At 43.3% G+C, this 20372-nt stretch overlaps 1 protein-coding gene across 2 annotated transcripts in view; it reads left to right on the top strand.

Moving 5' to 3' along the window:
- The window catches only part of LPAR1 (lysophosphatidic acid receptor 1), an 86542-nt gene extending 67321 nt beyond the window's left edge, over window positions 1-19221 (top strand). For both annotated transcript variants that reach the window (XM_068927936.1, XM_068927937.1), the window contains exon 4: window positions 18299-19221. In XM_068927936.1, coding sequence (XP_068784037.1) covers window positions 18299-18600 — 302 coding nt within the window. In that variant the 3' untranslated portion in view covers window positions 18601-19221. The remainder of the gene's footprint in view (window positions 1-18298) is intronic.
- Window positions 19222-20372: the final 1151 nt, after the last annotated feature.

Genomic DNA, 20372 nt, shown 5'->3' with positions numbered 1-20372 from the left:
TCTTGTTATTCTCTTCACCACACAGTTTGCACTAGTAACTTACTAACTAGTAAAACTTACTAATGAGTAACTGTTACTAACTAGTAAGAATCCAGCAGATCTGAAGCTTGTTGTACTGTTTGATTGGGACCTTATTATTTGAGACACAGCTGTGTATTAAGTTGAGACAAACCTGCCTTTTAAAGGCAAGCGGCTGGAGGTGTGGACTTTTCCTATAGGTCAAAATGGCCTCTCTTTCTTGCTGCATTCATCACAGATTTTGCTATGCCTGCTGCTCCAAACCCTGCAGAAAAATGGTGAGAAGCCGGCAAGTATCACCAGGAGCTTTACATAAAACAGAGTGAAGGTTGACCTGAATTTGCATACGTTTATACACCTCTTCTACACATTACTGCTGCGCTTCTGTGTTGGAATGTACTGATGGGAGGCAGCGTTAACACGGAAGCTTGCATTACCTCAAGGTTTCTTTCATTACAAAACATTTTAAAAGAAAATGAAGTCAGTTGTGTATGGCTTCCTTTAACGCCTTGGGTAATGGTTAGGGTTTTTGATTCCCACCGGAAGTAGAAAAAAGGCTGTGTGTCTCATTTAGAGCAGCATCAGTACTTCTTGGAAGCAATAACTTTACTGAGCAGAAGGATTTTGCAAGTAATTTGCTTATAAAGTACTAATTGCTCTTTTCAGAAATTCCTCAGGAAAGGTCCTGTTGCCTTGAATGTCTGACAGTTTGCTTTATGCACCTTCCCTCTTGCTTGAGGTGGAAACACACCAATACCTTCTAAGAAAACAACTGCAGAGATTTTGCAAGTTTGTGCATTAGTGTGTCTGTCCCAGAGCAGTGTGACTTAAAATGCTGTCCTGTGAGTACAGCATAAGTAAAACATTTGAATGAACCTGCAGGCGCTGTTCTGGGTATACAGTAGAGGAGGAAGTACGCTGTGTAGGTGCTCTAGTTAGCTGTTACTGCAATAACACATAATTCCTGTGTCCCCAAGTACCATCTTCTGGGCAGATGCTGTTACTGTTTAACAGTGCTGGTGAGCAGAGCCTTTCTGCTTGGTGCTTGGATTTTTTTAACATAAAGCAATGCAGAGCCTGGCTGCAGGAGTTTAAGGAAGTGTCAATTATTTTCCTCATGGCTCTGTTTCATCCTCTTTTCTACCCCTTATATTTTCTGTCTCGTCAACCCAATTGCAAAATAATGCTTCTGTGGCAGCAGACTTGTGCAACTGCTGAATGCAATCCAGCTGGAAATTGCATTTATGGCTTGGTAGCAGTTCTTGGGCCTTCAGGGACTAGCTGCCCTTCTATGTTAGGTTTTCCATTTTGCAACCTGTATCCATGATTACAACCCTGTGTTGTTGAAAGGTGTGATATGTTAGATGGCCTAGACATACTGAGACCTTCTTCTGAGGACTGATAAGCTTGCAGAAACTTCTTGTGTTTTTCTTCCATTTAGGAGAGTGTTTTCAATGCAGCCATACCTTTTGTGGCTGTTCATTTCTGCAGCGGCTTCTGGAACTCGGGAGATATGCTTTCTTCAACGGGTGTCTCCCTGATTATGTGCTATCGCCTTTCTTTGAGGCGATATCCACATTCTGTATCAAGAACTTGGTCTCACTGAGTGGTCAGAAGAGCATGTCATGCAGATGCGGCTGAGGTGCACAGCAGGCAAAGTCAATAGGAGTGGATTAGAAGGATCTAAGGGCTATCCAGAGCATGCAGAACAAATTAGCTTTATGGATGCCACTGTTCTGTTATTCTCTGCCTGTGGTTTCAAGCTTTGTAAGTGTGTAACAAATGCTTTCACAGATGTCTTGTGTCTTTAGCCCCCTTTGGTGGTCTCTGCATTGTAGATCTGTGGCACGTGATCGAATTTCATTATTAGTGGTTATTTAAAAAGTAAAGTACTACCTACCATACTCAGTAGTGATGTGATTAATTACCAAATCAATTCAATCTTAATCCACGTATCCAAGAATTGTTTAAAATGTCTTTGGTATTTTGAGAAATTCGTGACGGTTTGGTATTTAACTGCCAAAGATTTTATATTCAAACTCAATTAAATCTTTTATTCCTCAAGGACTAAAATCTCCAGCAAGCAGAGACTGTTAAAAAGGAAGAATTGTAAAGCTTCTGCAATGCAGAAGCAATGCTCTCTCAAATGGATCTGTTAGTATGTGTAGCGGGTGCTTGTGTGAACACAGCCATGAACTTGGCTCTCATTGCCACTTGCCTTCTTGGACCTCTTGAGTTGCTATGAGAAATGAGTTGGCTTCATCCTTAGTCTGAAGACAGGTGACGGTGGAAAATAATTAACGTCAACTTTGGCAGTCTCATTAGAGAGTCCAAGAGTTCATTAGAAACAGAGGCAGCTCTTCTGTCCCCAGCGGCAGAAGATCCAGAGCAAAGCTGTGTTATAGTCAAGGCATGCCACGGAGAAAGCAGAGATGTTAACGCTTCTTCCTTCCTTGCCTGGTAGATAGGGGCTAGATTTAAATGACCTTTGTCTGGCACTTTTCATGAACATGTCTGAAAGAGATGAAGGAGGCTGGAAATTAACCTGGTTTTGCTGTTTGTAGTTTTTCAGTATCCTAGTGCAATATAATCACTCTTACATGTTTAGATGGGAGTGAATGTAGTGAAAAAGAAGAGTTAGCACTTTTTAAATCCTTTTTTATCTTATCCAAAATCTAGTCTTTTGTGGGGACACTAGAGCAAACAGTGAGCCAGAGGTTGAAGGACTTACATCCTCAGCAACATGAAGATTGAGCAACCTTCAAAATAGTATGATAGCGCTCTTTTTTGTGGTTTCAGAGGCTATTTATATAGAAATCTTTAAACCACAGTGACGCAGAATGTGGTGTTAACACAGAGCTGAAAGACAACCGCTATTCCTGGGCACTTTTAGGTGCCATACTTTGCTTACCGGGATTAAATTTAGAAAAGGAGAGTATACCACCAAAGGTAGGGCACTGTTCACAACAAGTGACTGGAACACAAGGGTCAGTTCAGTCTGTTGAGTCAAACTTGCATCTCTGATATATGCGTGGATGTGGAGAAACCCAGTTGTATTCAGTGGGTTCATCCCACATCTAACCCAGAAGCAGTTTTAATAGCTTTTAATCCCTTTAGGTGGATGAAATTGGGGTTGATAGTGATCAGTGATAGTGATAGGTGGTATCTAATGCATTCTGAATTTTTTCCTTGTTTTGATTTTTGCCTGTTTGAGCTGATCCATTGACATAAAACAAAGCTGTGCAAAACATACTCCCCCAGGAGCTGTCTTCCCAGGATTTTCAACAGCTAAGTAGCGGTGAGAGAAGGGACTACCAGATGCAGCTTGTTTTCAATATAATGCATGGTTTAGCAACGTGATTCTTGAAGCTATGAGTTGAAATAAAGGCTAAGTGTTATCAATGCCATCTTCTGTGTTTGCCTCAAGACTTCTATTTGATATAGATTCTGTGATGCCATATGCAAAGGAAATTACAGAGGAGCTGCCACTGGAATTCAGATATTTACCACAAGCAATGAAATGTTTCCAAACTTATTCACTGCATTTCCCATTTTAAGTATGGGAAATACTGTCGTTACCACAGTAAAATTATATGCTATCAGACAGTAAACACCCTTCTTACAGGGGAAAGAGTACCTACTGTACAATAAAAGAATGCTGCATTTTATTTCTGGAAGTCCACCACTACACAGTTCTAACACTTCTTTTTGTGTGGTAATATTTTTAATGAATCCGGAGATTGGCTTCATTGAGTTTGGACAAGATTAATTTTTAATTCTCCCTGCTGCCTAAGACATTAGTTACAGCGTAATGGGATCTTGTCCAGACCGTGAAAATTAGGTATTCCAAGGGAAGTCTGAGGCATCTGTGAGAACTAAGAGCTGGCTGCATTGTGTTAAATCATGCCTTATCTTCAGTGTAGAAGTATAGGCCAAAAGCTACGTTTTCTGCCCTTGTTATCAGCCTCATCTAGGCAATTTTAGATGAATACATTTAGAACTGAGTGTGCTAAAGTCTGGAATTTACCTCTCTGATAAGTATATACTTATCACAAGCAAAATTTGCGTAGTTCTTCTCTCGCTGGGTCTCTTGTGAAATGCAGTGTCATGTCTCTCAGCTATCATAAAGCTTTACCCTCCCTCTGTTTTATCACTGGTATGTGTAGGCATCTTTGGTGATAACCTGATAGCAGGAACGATGTCCTTACAGCCTTGACGCTCCCCGCTCTCCAGTATGAGAGCGGCTTGGGTGGTGGATTGACAGGTGACTGGTCATGCTGCAGTTGCTCAGTTTTTGCTTTAAGGGTTCTTGTTTGTTTTTTGTTGTTTTTTGGTTAACAATCTGATTGGGAGTAGAAGGTCTTTTTTTGAGAAGCTAACATATCCAAAAGACCATCTGACTTCCAGGAAGACTTATTCTGGAGTGACATCCCCTTAACCAAGAACCTTTGTTCCTATTATCCATTTCCCTGCAAAGCTTGTGCTCTGTGTTTCTCCGAAGAAGCACAGCTATCACAGTGGATTCTGCTTCTAAAATCTGTTTAGAGTAACTGGGCTTAATGCAATTGCCTCTAGGGATGTCTGCCACACCTTAACTAGCTAGCTATAGTCAGATGAAATTCCACTATAGCTTTATAAAAGAAAGCAAACATAGGTTTCTTGCAGTTGAGTTGAGCTTCTTGCAGTTGAGCTAGAGCTCTTCTATAACGCAGTCATTTCAAGTATTTCTGCCTTTCTTAACAGTTTCTCCTGTTCACAGCCTGGTACTAACATGGGAGAAATAAATTTTATTCCTATTAAGGAAGCAGATCGTGTCTAATAATTGTTTCTTTTAACATTGTTGGTTTCATCTTATGTAAGAATCAAAGCAGGCCCTTACATATTAAATTGCATCCATCCATGTTTCATTTGGAAACTTATGTTGCAACTGGAGCCCATCCAAACATAATACCAGTAATGCTTAATGTCCTTAACAACAAAAGAAAATACAATTAAACAATCTTTTGTACAAAGTTGTTTGAAATCTGCTAAACAAACTGTATTGTTTAAATGTAGCATTGTGACTGTCCCTGGGAAAGTACCAGAATATGCAGGGGCTTTTTGGATTTCCAGAAGAAAAGCAGAGAAGACAAATTTTGTTTCAACATCGACATGAAAGATTTTTCTGTGATGAAAAACTGCAGGTACAGAAGGGTTGAAACACCCAGGTCCCAAGCATGTTAAATATACCTTGCAGACACAGACAGAAACAGAGTCTGGTTTGTGAGCTGCTGCTTGCAGCATGCCAGCTGTCCCATTCGTGCCTGAGATGACCTCTTGTGGTGAGCCTTCACGTTTGCATAAACATGTTTGCATTGCTACCCCGAGAGGTCCAGAGCTCGCTCCTATGGGACCAGACATCCATACTGCGAAAGTTCACAGCAGTGATATGACTTTTGAAGTCTCCCTTATGGACCCTGATAACTCAATAAAAAGACCTGTGATGTACGTGAAGCATTTCTAACTTCAGCTGCCTGAGAGCTTCAGTGCTGCTTGCTGATCTTCAGTTGCCTCCATCTGTGGTTGTCCAGCCTGACAGTCCGGGTTTTCATGAGGGCTGCTCCTTCCTGAGAAGCAGCCCCTTCTGTGCTCATCCACCCCGCATCAGGGATGTGAAAACATCCTGGGCAGCTGGTTGCTCAGGCTGCCCAGCAGGTACCTGGGACAGGGTCTTTTCACCTTTCTGGGACACGTCTACTTCCTGTCCAGCACACGAAGTCATGACCATGAGCAATCAGTGTCCTTAAAGAGCAGGCTGAATTTGGACTAGGTGACTCAGATAGGGTACCAGCTAGGGACTGAAAGACAGTTTCTCACTCCTAATTTTCCCTAGACCTCTGCTTGCTTGCTTTTCTTTGTCCGGCATCACAGGCGAGTAGGTGTTAGGTCACCATGACCCAGAGACACCAGTGCCAGGAGCATCAGTCACTGCAGGAGCCTCTTCCCAGCACACTTTTTATGCTCTTGTTCCAGCCAGGCTACCACTACTAATTTGAGACTATGTGAGCATTTGTGTCCACAAAGGAGTGTAAAAATTGTAGATCCTCTGAAGGTTGAAGACACCCGAATATCCTCTCTGTGTTAGGTTTTTGGCAGAAATGAAATGCCATAGGGACTGCTGTTTGTCTTTACATAGAGGTAAATGTTCAAATCGCTTTGGCAACTGCCAGACCGTTATTCAGAGATTAGCTTCATGTATCTTTATGAATTTAGAAATCAGTTGGAACCCTGACCATTGGCAGTTAATGACTTCCTGATTTTGTCCAAAATGCTTTTTATAGATAAATGGCCTACTTTCTTCTTTTGAGGGGAGGAAAAAAAGTGCTGTCTCTCTTCTCCAGTCATTAGATTGGTGATGAATTCCATTTTTCCTTAACAGCCTTTTGATTTGAGAATTTTAAATGGATGTAGAGAAACTGCCTTAGGCTCAAGCTTTTGCTTTTCTTTTAGGACAGCAGATTTCACATGTCATCCTTGCAGATTGTTCTTAAAATAAAAAAAAAGACATATATATAAAATAAGGGGATAAGCAACCAACTTTGGTTCACAAATTTCAGTTGAAAAGCAGTCCTGAACTCCTTCATTTGCATTAGTGCTTGATTTCACTTTTAGAGATGTCAATCAAAGAAATATTTGTTGGTGACTAGATCTGCTGGCCAGAGACTAGCAAACTCATTTCACAGGACTACTAAAAGCAGGCAGAGTATGACACCAAAAAAGTGTTAACCTAGGCTAGACATTACTCATATCCATGAAGTTCTGATGACTGGCTTTTACACACATCTCATTTTCTTTTCAGTTTGTTTTGCTTTGTTTTCAGTATTCACAAGGCTTTTGTGACTTTTGCTGAAGCTCCAAGGAAAATGTAAGGGCTTGGAGACTTCCCCAGGTCGCAGTGGGGAGACCTGACCTTCAAAAGGAAGGCCAGAAGGCTAAGTATTGAAGTGTCCTGTCTCCAGCATTACTTGACAAGAAGTCCATGGAAAGGCTGTACCAGAAACTGTGCAAAGAGAGAGTTGTCATTCCCATCTCATTCCCTCTCAGCAGTGCGCTGCTTAAGGACTCCTCTGACCATCAAGCCTGCCGTTTGTTAGTTCCACTCATGGAAACCTCATATCTTTTACTTTGAGACTGATGTACTGACTGTAAACTGATGAGATCTTACCGTGAACAGTGTGCTACACAAGCAGGCTTGGCAGTCTGTGGGAGGTAAAGGGATCCTTTGCTCAAAAAATAGGAAGACAAGATTAAAAAGTGAGCCGCTGTGAAAAATGGGGAAGCCTGGTGATGCTGGGGGTTAGGTGCAGGCCTGCCAGCTATCAGCGTTTCCTATGGCACGCTCAGAGACCACCGTCGTGCACGTAGAGATGCTAATACACATGTTGGCTCATGGTTATTGCCAGCATCCTGTGAAATTATGCTGTGGATTAGGTTCAGCTGTGTTTCTGTCCCCATATAAAGTGGAAGCTTTTCCCTATACACTCCAGCTTGAGGGTTGTGTCTGCGGTGCGTATTGAGGGTGAGGATGGCTATGAGAAGTGGGTGCAAAGCTCTGTGGAGGTGCCCCACACTGAAAGCCCTTTCAGAGTGGTGCAGGTATACACGTAGGGTTCCCACCCATGGGGAACATTGCTTTCGAGGTGAGAAAATGTGTCTGCTTTAAAATTAGGGGTTCCACCTAAAGATTTCATTGAGGAATTTAAAAATACACAAATGTAAGTATTTAAATAATACATTGTGCAAACTGTGATGATGTTAGCATTGGAAGCACTGGATTGAGAACCGGCTAGATGGCAGAGCTCAGAGGGTTGTGGTCTGTGGCACAGAGTCTAGTTGGAGGCCTGTGGCTAGCGATGTCCCCCAGGGGTCAGTCCTGGATCCAGGCTTTTTCAATGTATTCATCAGTGACCTGGAGGAAGGCACAGAGTGCACCCTCCGCAAGTTTGCTGATGATACTAAACTGGGGGGAGTGGCTGACACACCAGAAGACTGTGCTGCCATTCAGAGGGACCTGGACAGGCTGGAGAGGTGGGCGGAGAGGAATCTCCTGAAGTTCAACGTAGGCGAGTGCAGGGTCCTGCCCCTGGGAAGGAATAACCCCATGCAGCAGTACAGGCTGGGGGCTGACCTGCTGGCAAGCAGCTCTGCGGAGAAGGACGTGGGTGTCCTGCTGGACAACAAGTTAAGCATGAGGCAGCAGTGTGCCCTTGCGGCCAAGAAGGCCAATGGTCTCCTGGGGTGCATTAGGCAGGGTGTTGCCAGCAGGTGGAGGGAGGTGATCCTGCCCCTCTCCTCAGCCCTGCTGAGGCCTCACCTGGAGTACTGTGTCCAGTGCTGGGCTCCCCAATACAAGGGAGACATGGCACTACTGGAGAAAGTCCAGCAGAGGGCTACGGAGATGATGAGGGGACTGGAGCGTGTCTCCTCTGAAGAAAGGCTATGAGAGCTGGGCCTGTTGAGCCTGGAGAAGAGAAGACTGAGAGGCGATCTCATCAACGTGTACAAGTATCTGAAGGGGGGGTGTCAAGAGGATGGGGCCAGACTCTTCCCTGTGATGCCCAGCGACAGGACAAGAGGCAACGGCCACAAACTGAACCACAGGCAGTTCCATCTGAACCTGAGGAAAAACTTCTTCACTCTGAGGGTGACAGAGCACTGGACCAGGTTGCCCAGAGAGCTGGTGGAGTCTCCTTCGCTGGAGATATTCCAAACCCATCTGGATGTGATCCTGGGCAATGTGCTCTAGAGGCCCCTGCTTGAGCAGGGGGGTTGGACTAGACGATCTCCAGAGGTCCCTTCCAACCTCAACCATTCTGTGATTCTTTGATTTTGTCAAGAGAACAGGGAGGGTGAAGGTCAACATATATGCAAACATTCTGTATCCGTTGTGGTCAAAACTGTGGTCAAATGCACTGTATGTGGATTTAGGAACAGATTTTGTTTGGCTAGTTGGGTTTGGTTTTGTTTTGTTTTTAAGGAAGAAGATGATGATGATGATGATGAACAGTCATGTGATGAACAGACACATATATAAATATTAAGATCCAGGCTGATGTGAAGCTGACATGTGCTTGAACTTCACTCTTTACAGACAAAGGATGCTGCTCCCAGCCTATAGCGAAGGCAGAACCCCAGGGAAGTTTTCTTGCCATTAGCGTCTTTTACACTACATAAATGTTTCAGGAGGGAAACAGCCAGGTTCCTCAGAGATGGGATGATTTGTTGATGCAGATAGCATGCCTTAAACTCTGAATAAATTCCGTGTGCAGGAGTTCAGAAATGAAGATGGATGTTTGAAGCAGACAGACGCTGTATTTCTGCTGGGAATGGTTGTGGAACGAAAAATGATTTTTGTGTTTATGTATGATCCAGCCATTACTTTATGTAAAATTTGAGCAAACTCAACAACTCAAAATCCTGAAGGAGAATTCAGGAAGAGGTTGTGGTGCAGGTGTGCCTCCAGCTATGGAGGAGATAGGAAATGAGGGAAGAGATGCAAAAATAATTTATTGAAAAATCCCTTTACAAACCATGGGCACAGCAGATGGAAGAATGTGGTAAACCTAACAACTGCTGAGTGAAATTCAGATACTTAGAAATACTGCTGACGATTTGCTCCCTGCCCGTAGAGAGTTCAGGATTTTTTGTATAATCTACGCTTTCAGAGTTGTTCAGGAGTCTGGAACATGCACCCACCCCATGGATGGGGCGAGGATACTGTTGTGAACGACAGGTTCGTACCACCAGGCTCCTTGTATTGGATGTACTGTACCTTAAATGCCCTTTCTTCTCTATGCCCTGTAGTTCTGTGTTTTCTATTCTTTATGTTGGTTCTCTTATTCAAATTGTCTTATGTAAGATACTGTTTCATGAATATGATGTAGATTTTCACAAACTTTGTTTTGTTTCTTTGCAAAGTTTCTCAGCCAGGATGTAATAGTCAGAGGAAGCAAAAGAAAAACGAAGCATTGCAAAAGGAACATGCTGTGAATCCCTCTCGGGTTCAAAATTCATCTGGGGGAATTACTCTCTTGAAGAAAGAAACCTCAAAGGTTGAAGGGTTTTTGGAAGCAGTGACTGCTGGATAAAGCTTCTTTACACCCACCCTTTATAACAAGACTGTCCTTAGTGGCATGTCTGCGTAGTGCTTCCCCTCCAGCCTGAGGTATTTTGCAAGGACTGTCTCTCAGTGTCATCTTCTCCAAACCTTCTGGAGTCGATGGATGGAGAGGCAAGTCTCTCCGTCCAGTCACTCAAGTGCTACAGAATTTGGATAATTTGACAGAGGCTTATTTTATTTTCATTAAAGTGGACTGTTTGTGGTAGCCACACTTTATATTTTCACATAAAAATTCCATGAGTGGAAGGCAACCTGACCCCGAAAACTGATTATTTCCAGCAGAGACTGTAATAACACAGCAACAATAGTGTTTTCATCCACAAAGAACTATGAGTTATATTGTAGCAATTTGGGGAAAAATTAGGAAAAATGACGTCAGACTAGAATTAGAAGAATTACTCCTAAACTTTGTATGTTTACAGAGTGATGAACTGTAATGTCCACAGTTACTTTACATATATAAAAATTTAGTTTTCATTTTAGATTTCATTCTCTAGTTATCGTATCAGAGGAAGACATACAGAGCTATAAATAAGCATTATTCCACGTGATACTTATCTCCATTCCTGCTATGCACAAGATAGTATGCAGTGCTATAAGGAGGCTTATTGATGCAGCTTACAGATGGCTAGAGCATGAAAAAGTGCAGTTGTGTTGCAGCTGATGAGCTTATTCCTCAGCTAGCGTAGCAAGTGGCTTTCCCTGCTGAGGATATGATTGTACTGGGATGTGGAGAAAAACAGACATTTCTGTAACCCTCTTTGGCTATGGTTTTATTAGATAGAACTAGAGGTCTTTGTTTCTTGGAGCTTTTTTTTTCTTTTTTTTTTTTTCAATCAGCAGTACAGCTCAGGTAGCTTATCAGAGGAAGAGTTTCCTACGCACCTCCATGGTGAGGACAGATGCTGTGCAGTGGGCAGGTTACCACTTGCCTGCAGCTAGTTTTGATGCAGCAGTCTTTATTTTCTGTCGTCTTGCTTTACTCGGGGATTTTAGTGGCACTGTCTTTCAGCTTTTTCTCTCAGCCACCAGCAAATAGAGCCTGCTCTGCTCTGCTCATCTGAAAATTGTCTCCCCCTGGCACTGCTTCTAGCCTGCAGAAGGTGCTGCAAAACACCTTTCTCTGGCCTGGTGGCTTTTCTCTCTCAGTTCTCCATGTCAAAGTGGAAGAGGCGATATAGCTGCACATCCATAGTGCCATGCTGAGATCACATTGGGGTTTGGAGAAGACAACACGTGGGGAAGGAGAGGTGGGCAACAGCAACAGGGAAAAAACTCATAACAGCTGAGAGAAAAAATTGGAGCCCAAAGGAGCAATTCCTATGGTTTGGAGGATCTAGCATGCAGATATCCCTCCCTTTTGTTATTGTTTTGGCATAGTGCAGGCCTCTCCAGTCTTTTTCTGTCTAGTATGGGGAGGGGGAATAAGTGTCTGTGCATTTCACCTGGAGCAGGTCTTTTCTGTCTGGGTTGTGGTAGTGCCTTGCAACGTCCTTGTAATGTTAAGAAATTTGGAAACAGAAACTGGGTCTTTTTTTTCCTCACCTCTCCTCTCACTCCCTAAAATGGTCTCTCTCCTTATTCTTCTCCCCATACAGATTCCTCTGTATGAGAAATCTGCAGGGTGAGTCTGAGGCCTTGCTGAAAATGGTAAAGTTAATGTTAGCATCCAAGGTAGGTGGAAGAGAACACGCAAAAGGGACATTATATGGTAAAGCCAGAGAAAAAGGAGTGTTCCAGATCACAGGTGTGTCCACAAGAATCACATCTTACCAGAGCCTTGGAATAATCTCCCTCTGCTTCTTCTCAGGTCCTTGGTCTCCTCCTCTACTCCTAGCTTTGCCTCCTTGTTTGCCAGGTGAAATGGACTTTTCATTTGTGAAAAATGCTTGATATTCCCCTCCTAGTTTGCTGGGGGGTTCGGCAGGCTGTAAAGAATAGACAGGGAAGCATGGAGCTGAGAGGGCTAGGAATAGCAGAATAACAGTGATGTGTGACTTGGCAGGATCAGTAGTGCTTCTTTTATTTTGCCATTGTGAGTTAGAGGAAAATAAATGTTCATGGAATAAATGTAATCTTATGCTGTCCAAGGCGAAAAGGCAAAAAAAAAAAAAATTAGTGCTACTTAGGAAATGCTTCGTCTGCTAATCTGTGAATTTTTAAGGGTAGCCGTTCAGTCTGGTAAGTGAAAAATGACCACATGTGGGTCCTCGGCGTCTGAACGAAGATCACACAGGGTGAGTGTTCGAGGCTGAATTGCGTCCCTGACCCCTTGCCCGCAGCAAGGGCAGCGCAGAGACACGGCGGCCCCCGGGGAGCTGTTGGACGCCAAGTGCCGGCGGTGGACGCACTGCTGCTGGAGCTGAGGAGAGGGGATGGCCAGCACACCTCGTGCTGCTCCTCTGTGCCACCCTGGTGGGAAGACCAGGGCCACCACTAGGGCTGGCCTGGAGCGATCCCTGGGAAGGGCTAGGTGCCAGCAGCCCTTCAGGAAGTATGTTGTTTGTGAACTTCTAACATCCCCCTCAGAATGAATACTAATACAAAAATATATCACAGTTGATTGGTTTCCAGCTAAAACAAGGCTCTATTTTCATCTGTAACAGCAATAAAAGGATCTAATCCGCAGCCTTAGAATAAAACTAGACCAAATACTCTTGCTGCGCGTATAGAATGACAAATCATTTGAAATTCACTTACCGGCTTGGTTTTGGATCTGTACAGTGTCTGCCTTTAGGTTTTTCAGAGCATAAAACAAAGCTCCATAACACAAACTGAAAACGTTTCCCTCCCCGCTTCAACCTTTTTTTCTACTAAGTATGTCAGATCCTGCAGTTAATGTCTGCTTCTTAGAAGAGGGAGTCTTTCTTGCTTTGGCTCTTACAAAGTTTGTATAAATACAGGCCAACTTAAGACAATCTGCACTAGTAGGAAAAAAAGTCATCTTGAGCAGTAAGTTCTTGATGATAAACCAAACCAGCAGGCTTGGTTGGCTGCAGTTGCACAGAGGTGATCTGACATTCAAGTAAAGACTTAAATTAACATTGCTGTGTTTTAGGAGACTGTTTCTTCATATGCTTTTCTGCTACTTTATCTTTCTGTACTGTCTATAGTTTGTCTTGTTGAATTTACAAACATTCCTGAGAGAGCCAAAGAGCTAGTAATGAGTGACTAGTCTGTCAGTGTTTATTCTTATGTAGCTTGTTTCTTTTCTGCTGCTGTTTTTTGGAGTTGTTTTTTTTGTTTCTAGCGTCGCTCATTTTTCTGTGGTTTATCATGCTTGATTTCATACATCTATTGCCCAGTACAGTTTTTACTCTCTTGCAATCAGATCTCTCTGTGAGGCCATGCCACACTTACTCAGGAGTTTCCAAGCACGGAAGTACAGTCCAGACTGATGAATCTGACAGGGGTTCAGGACAGACGGGCTGTAATTATATTGTGGTCTTTGGAAAGGCCTCAGTGGGCTTTTGCCACTACGTAACAGGACAGGCTATACACAAAGAGTTGGAATTTCAGCCCTGGATGAGACTTATCACACGATAGGTTCCAAAAGACGAGAAATCAGTGTCATGACTACTTTGTTGTTACTCAGATTTCCTGCAGTAAAATGTGCCTCTCGTACTATATGAACACTTCCCCTCTTGTCTCCTTAAATCCTTTTAAGAGATTCAGTGCTATCTTCTCCACTTCCCCAGAGCTTTCCCATGTCACAGCTAGCTGTTCACCCCTTGGCCTGACTGGCGTTTCACCTTACCAGGCCTCCTTGTCCCAGGCCCTTGGGACAAACCCTGGCCATGCGCCATGGGGATGTTCCTTATGCTACAGATAAACGGTCATGCCAGCCTTGCATCTCTCCTGGTGCCAGCACCTCTAAGGACTGCCGGGATTGGTGGTGTTACCCCCACACTGCTGTCTGTCCGGGCAACGGTGCTCATCAGCCTTGCAAGCATATACTATCTATAACTTTATTCATACATAATTGGGCTTTCCTAATTCCAGTGCATGACGATAACACATCCATATAGAAAATGAGATCTGATTCCTTAAATGCAATAGATTCGTTCTGCATATTCATTGCAACATGGATTTCGGTGAATTTGTAAAATGTTAACAAACAGATGCGTCTGGAAGCTGCTCCTGCTGTACTTTGGGCTGCTCTCTGCAGTTCCTAAGCAGAAAATACATGAACAATTTAGTGTATTCCTAAGGCTTTTCAGTATATAGCAACAAGAAACTTTTGGATCTCATTGTTTTATTAGATGTGATATTTTTAGATCTTGATCCTTGGCAAAATCAATGCACAAGAGATTTCAGAAAAGGGAAGAATTTAACCTCACTTTTAGCTTAGTATCACTTTACTTTGACAAATATTCCAAGTTAGAAGTAGAAAAAATAAATTTCAGGCTTATTTTCCTTCCAGAGAAAGAACTCTGCATTTGTAAAAATGATGTTTCCTAAATCTGAAGTAACAGCAGTCTGACATTTTTAGGTTCCTTGCATTGTTCCTTGTTCAAACAAGCCTTTACCATGAGCGATGCTTTCCAGTATTTTCCAGGGTACTGAAAGTTAAATAACAAATGAGAAAACCTGAGGCACTGTTTATGTCACCATTTGCAAGCACTTAACTTAATAAAACACAGGAGCCGTTTGCGTGGTGGGAAGTTTTGCTAGGAAAATCCCAGAGGCTAAAGAAAAACAAAAACCACCGAACTGAATGGAGCTGGCTTCAATGGTTTGCTTCCCAGTAATAATAAGCCGTCTGTTCCGAAGCTTGAAATTAGCCCTGTTTGTACAAGGGTCAGCCCTGGATGTTGTGTGTTCCTAGTCTGCCACCGCTGCTGCGTGGAGTAAACAGACAGGTGGGAAAGTCACTGTGGTCCCAGGGCCCTGGGGCCAGGCAGGGGGAAGCCTGGGTTATCTCTGCTGGTCCGGAGCAGGGTGGTATGTGTTTCTCCTTCTCCTCACACCCTTACTGTTGGTGCATCGTTCACCCTGCTGCCAGGGCTGGCACAGCAGCAGGGTGACGAGTGGCAGAGGGATGACTTCCATGTGCTCCTGGAGCCAAGTGGGAAGCTGACCCTTCATTTTTTTTTTCAGGCTGGAACGAGCTGAACAGAGCATTTAGTTGGTTGCAGGGCTAGAGTCCTTTTTTTCTTAATCACAAGTGCATCAAGGCTCATCTTATAGTTTACTGGACCTATCTGAGATGCTCAGGTGCCCACAGAGGCTCAGAAACTCCACATGACAATGGTGTTCAGTACAGTGGGTTGCATGTAGCTTCTTGTCAGAGATTCAAGGGATTTTCCAGGGGAAAAGGCCTTCCGGCCTCATCGTACCGCTTCTTGTTGCTGCTGCTGTTAACATATCCAAAAATGACAGCAACAGAACTTTTTGTTTGATACATTTAGTTTCTCGGCAGAACGTTTGAAATAAAACAAAGAACATGTTTGGAAATTGGAAGCTTTCAATTGCATATCCGAACAACCCTAGGAGAGCTTTCCTGTCAGCTCCATTGTTCGCACATTAGACTCTTCTGCTACAGGCCTGGTGAGGATACCGTCATCATCTTTGTGCCTGACTGTAGATCCCATGACTTGTAGTGTTCCCATCTCTGATGTTATTCTCCAGAGACAGCCTTTAATGAAGAAAATATACAGTAAAGCTGGAACAAAGTCCCCCGTTGCCTCAGTAGTTAAGAGGCTGAACACAATACACACAGTTTCTGTAGGCGAGCGGTTACGTTTGAAAGATTCTCTTGGTTTCTGCAGAAACCAGTGCAGCAGAGTTATTCAGTGTGGAGGACAACCTCCGAATCAACCTAGGCAATTCTGCAAGTAAGAGATGCAATTTTCTACTTCTGTGGGAACAGGTACAAGTAAGGGACAAAAGATTATAGTTCTTTGCCTGGGCTTCAAGTACTCTTTTCTAGGACCATTGAAATATGAAAGAGCAGCAGACAAAAACCATGAAGTGGATTCATGTGTTTGATGGCACCTCAGCGTGGGAGAATTTCAGGCCTATTCTGTAAATTTGCTGCCAGCCTCTAACACAAGTTGTTTGGCCAAATCGATGCTTTGTACTAGCAGCTGGCAATTTGCCTCCCAGCTTCTTTCCTTTATAAGGTTTGGTCATCAGCAAAGTGATATACATCAAATGGCACTGTAACACACTTGCTTGCAAACAATCTCAGTTTAGGAATGTTTTTTTGGTGCATAGGAAGTCTGTGTGTGACTGCCTAGTTGGTGATCTGAAAAGCGTGGATGGCTGTACTGATCGTTAATTCTCTCAGCTGCATTTGGTGTTTTGTAGGTTTTGAAGCACCTATTAACCCCTCTTTGGACTCTGTCCTGTGCAGAGTCCGGTCCACTACTGCCAAAGAGGCCAAGCTGCTGGACTTGACATTGCAGAAACCTGCCATGGCATCTCTAGTGCAAGGAAGAAGGGTCAAATGCACGCGGTCTAGCTCTGCCGCCTTCCTTACAGGCCGTGTCTCACCGTTAAGGATGCTGATGTGGTTTGGTGCTGCAGCGTGCTGCTGGGAGGGTGGTGTGCGAGCTCTGCAGTTCTGCAGCCCGTTCTGTTTTGTTAGCTTCCGCCTTCGTAGACTTGGGTGCTCAGTCTTTTTGGAGTGGCGAAGGCCAGATGAGAGAGACTGCGTGTGAACTCCCGAGAGAGTGATGGTTCAAATGATCAAAGGATTCTTTGTCAGTGTCCGGCTTCTTGTTTACTCACCCAATTAAAAAGGAGAGGGGAGAGAGGGAGAACCACAGCTTTTTGTGCAGCGTTTGTATGCAGGGTGTATCTGCAGGCAAACCAGACTGCAGCACAGCACCCCCTGAGCGTTTGCAAAGCCATTCAGATGTCACTCTGTTTGGTCGCAGCATAGGCAGCGCGAGTTGGGTTTCCTAGTGGAAAGGGGTCCATAGTGCTGCCACTGCTCCAGCTGGAGATAGGTTGCTGCCTCTTGGCAGGCACAGCTAAAAGGCTCCACGCTGAACAGCCTGAATGTCATAAGGTACTAAACTTGCAGAGCGCTTTACTGCAGGGGGGGAAAAAAAAAAAAGCAGGCAGTATTTTAACAGATGCCACAGTGACACCAGAACCTGTTTGAAAGAGATGTAACTGGGTAGTGCTGGGAAGCTCTTATTGCCTACGCTTAAGCCTAAGCCTCCTAGCTGATGATAAAACCTTGATTTCTACATTAGCCTAGCATGTCAGCCTGGAAAATCTCAGGAGCACCATCTTCATTCTGCCGTAATCCGTGTGTAAGAGCTTTCTCTGTGGAGCTTGTATTAAAAACCTCTTTAACCTTGCAACAAGTGAGCATCTTTGTTTAACCCAGCACTCCCAGTGAAATGAGGCACATTTGATTTCGTCTCCACATTAAACAGAGAATTTTCTTTCGGGCTTTATCCCCTCAGAGTTTTACGAAGTGGAGAAAGGAGGAGAAAGCATTTTAATCAGGCTGAGACTCTGCGGCATTTACACTATTGAAGTCTGAGGAGCCTCTGAATTTCTGTTGAATAGAGCCCTCAGAAAAGAAATAGATCTGTTGAAGGATGAGATTTCAGTGCAAGTAGGATGTGTGTTTAGGACTTTCCATTACATAATGGGACTGAAATGGATTAACAGGACCCAGGCTTTCTTTTTCTTGAGAATTGCTGCCTGCATCACTTTTTTTCTATTGCTGATGCTTCGGTCACACCACTAACAGAAAGGTTTTCTTTGTTGTTATTAGTTTGAGAAGTAAATTGCGGCATTGTTTCTCCTGATCAAGGGATTGATTAGTCAGAGGTCTCTAGCTGAAGGGAATAAAGTTCCTCATTATCAACTTTAAATGCAAATGTATTTGCCAGGCAGGGAACATTGCAAATAGTGAATGGGTGGGGGGGGGGCATGTCTTTTTCTTTTGATGTGCTGCCCGTAGCCATTTATGGATTTTTAAAAGGCGGCTGTCTTGTCAGGTCAGTGAAGAAATAGTGTGGGAAAGATACTCTCTAAAAGAGAATAAGACTTTGCTGCTTCCAGTTGGATGATTTTCAGTGCGTTTTCATGAGTGACAGTGTGTTACTATGTTTGTGGGCTTTGTCTTGTTTTGTTCGCTCTTTCTCTTCCTAGGTGCTTTTATAATCTGCTGGACCCCAGGATTAGTCTTGCTGCTCCTTGATGTTTGCTGCCCCCAGTGCAACGTCCTAGCCTATGAAAAATTCTTCCTGCTCCTGGCTGAATTCAACTCTGCCATGAATCCCATCATCTACTCCTACCGGGACAAGGAGATGAGCGCTACCTTCAAGCAAATCCTGTGCTGCCAGCGCAGCGAGAGCGCCAACGGCCCGACCGAAGGCTCTGACCGCTCCGCCTCCTCCCTCAACCACACCATCCTGGCTGGCGTGCACAGCAACGATCACTCGGTGGTGTAGAACCGCAGCGAGCCCGTCGCCGAGATCCACCACGGCGGGCGGGCGGCAGCGGGCTGCCACGCTGCCGGTGGAGAGGGCTGGGGGCAGGGGCCGGGGTTGGGAGGGGGAAGTAACAAACTCGCAAGGTTTTCTCTTAAACAGTAATGGACCTACAGCGCTTTTTTTCCAGGAAGCCCTCCCCACCTACGCGATCCACCTTGTGCGCAGAACGGGCCATGCTATAAGCTCTTTGCTTTCTACTTTCAAAAAGTAGAAAGCGGATGCCTTGCAATGGGATTCATAGGTAGCCCTTGGAAAGCCTTGTTTAGACTATGCTAACTAGACTTTGTCAGACTATGCTGCATCTTGGTGCCAGTCGGAATCAGCTCTGATTAATTAAGCTTATACCTGCTTCACTGCATTTACATGTAGCCACTTAGTCTTTTTAAAAAAGGGAAGAATGAAAAAGGGGATAAAAGTAAGCTTTTCATTTAATAGATACGTAATATTTATCACCATCAGCATGCTCATGGTGAACATTTTCTGTGCAGGGAGTAAAACTGTGCTCTAGTCTTCATACTCTTAGCCACACTGCCGTAACTACAGTAAAAAAAAAAAAAAAGATTATTTTTTCTAATACAAGCAACAAGAAAATGATGGAAATTCTGACACACTTCTTACCTTCATTACTGGTGTTAGAGAGCATGCATGTTCTGTGTGTATGCAGAATGTTTTAATTATATATATATAAAAAAAAAAGCTCATTGTAGAGTCTGCAGGAAAGTAGAAAAACATAGACTGTATTCCAGTGTTTGTTTAGATTATGAAATAAACAATACTCTAGTCACAAGATATTTAACGTTCTTCTTTGAAGTGTGGTATGAAATATGTAATGTGTAAGGGGTCCCAGGTTTTTCTTGGACAAGTTCTTAAAGTAAGATACATCTCTAAGGCTCTTAAAGGGCTACAGTCATGTTGGTAAGTTAAAAAAATATATTTATGGTGTTGGAATGCTATTCTTTTTCATAATGGAGTGCAAGGGGATTTTTATTCATGATGGAGTGCAAGGGGATTTTTTAGGTGAAAAATGTTTACTTTTTTATGGAACTTTTTTGTAATTAAAAAACCCAACTTCTATGGATTTTTGCACTGAGAGATATTTGTAGGGTATCTTTTAAATTATTTACCCTTAACGTCAAAAGCAGTGGACTACTTGGAACCAAGGTACAATTTTATTTTGTAAAGTCAAGACCAAATATGTAATAGTCCATTGCAAATGACTGAACAATTCTAGATGTAATACACACACATACACATCATTATGACAAGCTACGCTAACATATGAATTTTTTCATATGTGGCTACTTTGAAGAGAAATGCCACTCATATGAATCTCAACTCCCAAGAATCAGTGATGTTAATTACAATTCCTTGACAGGAATAAATGTGAGTAAAGATGGGATCTTGCAAATAAAGAACTTGGGACCTTTCTCTGGGAAACTGCATGCGTGTAAAGTGTTTTCCTAACAATGTAAAATGTATCAACAGTAAAATCCTAAGATTGTTTTCCATATTGTTATATGCTTCTTTAATAAAAAATTTTTGAAGTGTATCTGTCTGTGTATTGTATTGGAATGTAACATAAGGGACAATGCTCTCCCAGGGAAGAAATGTAGGGGAGAGGGTCAGTCCAGCAAAAGGCAGAGTTTGTAGAATCCCTTTTAAAACTGTCGGGGAAAAAATGCTCAAAAAAGGAAGCTCATTGCTGAGGGAGGGAAGAACAGGTGAACAAA

Source organism: Struthio camelus, chromosome Z (genome assembly GCF_040807025.1).
Source record: "Struthio camelus isolate bStrCam1 chromosome Z, bStrCam1.hap1, whole genome shotgun sequence".
NCBI classification, from domain to species: Eukaryota; Metazoa; Chordata; class Aves; order Struthioniformes; family Struthionidae; genus Struthio; species Struthio camelus.
This window is presented reverse-complemented; position numbering and strand designations above follow the sequence as displayed.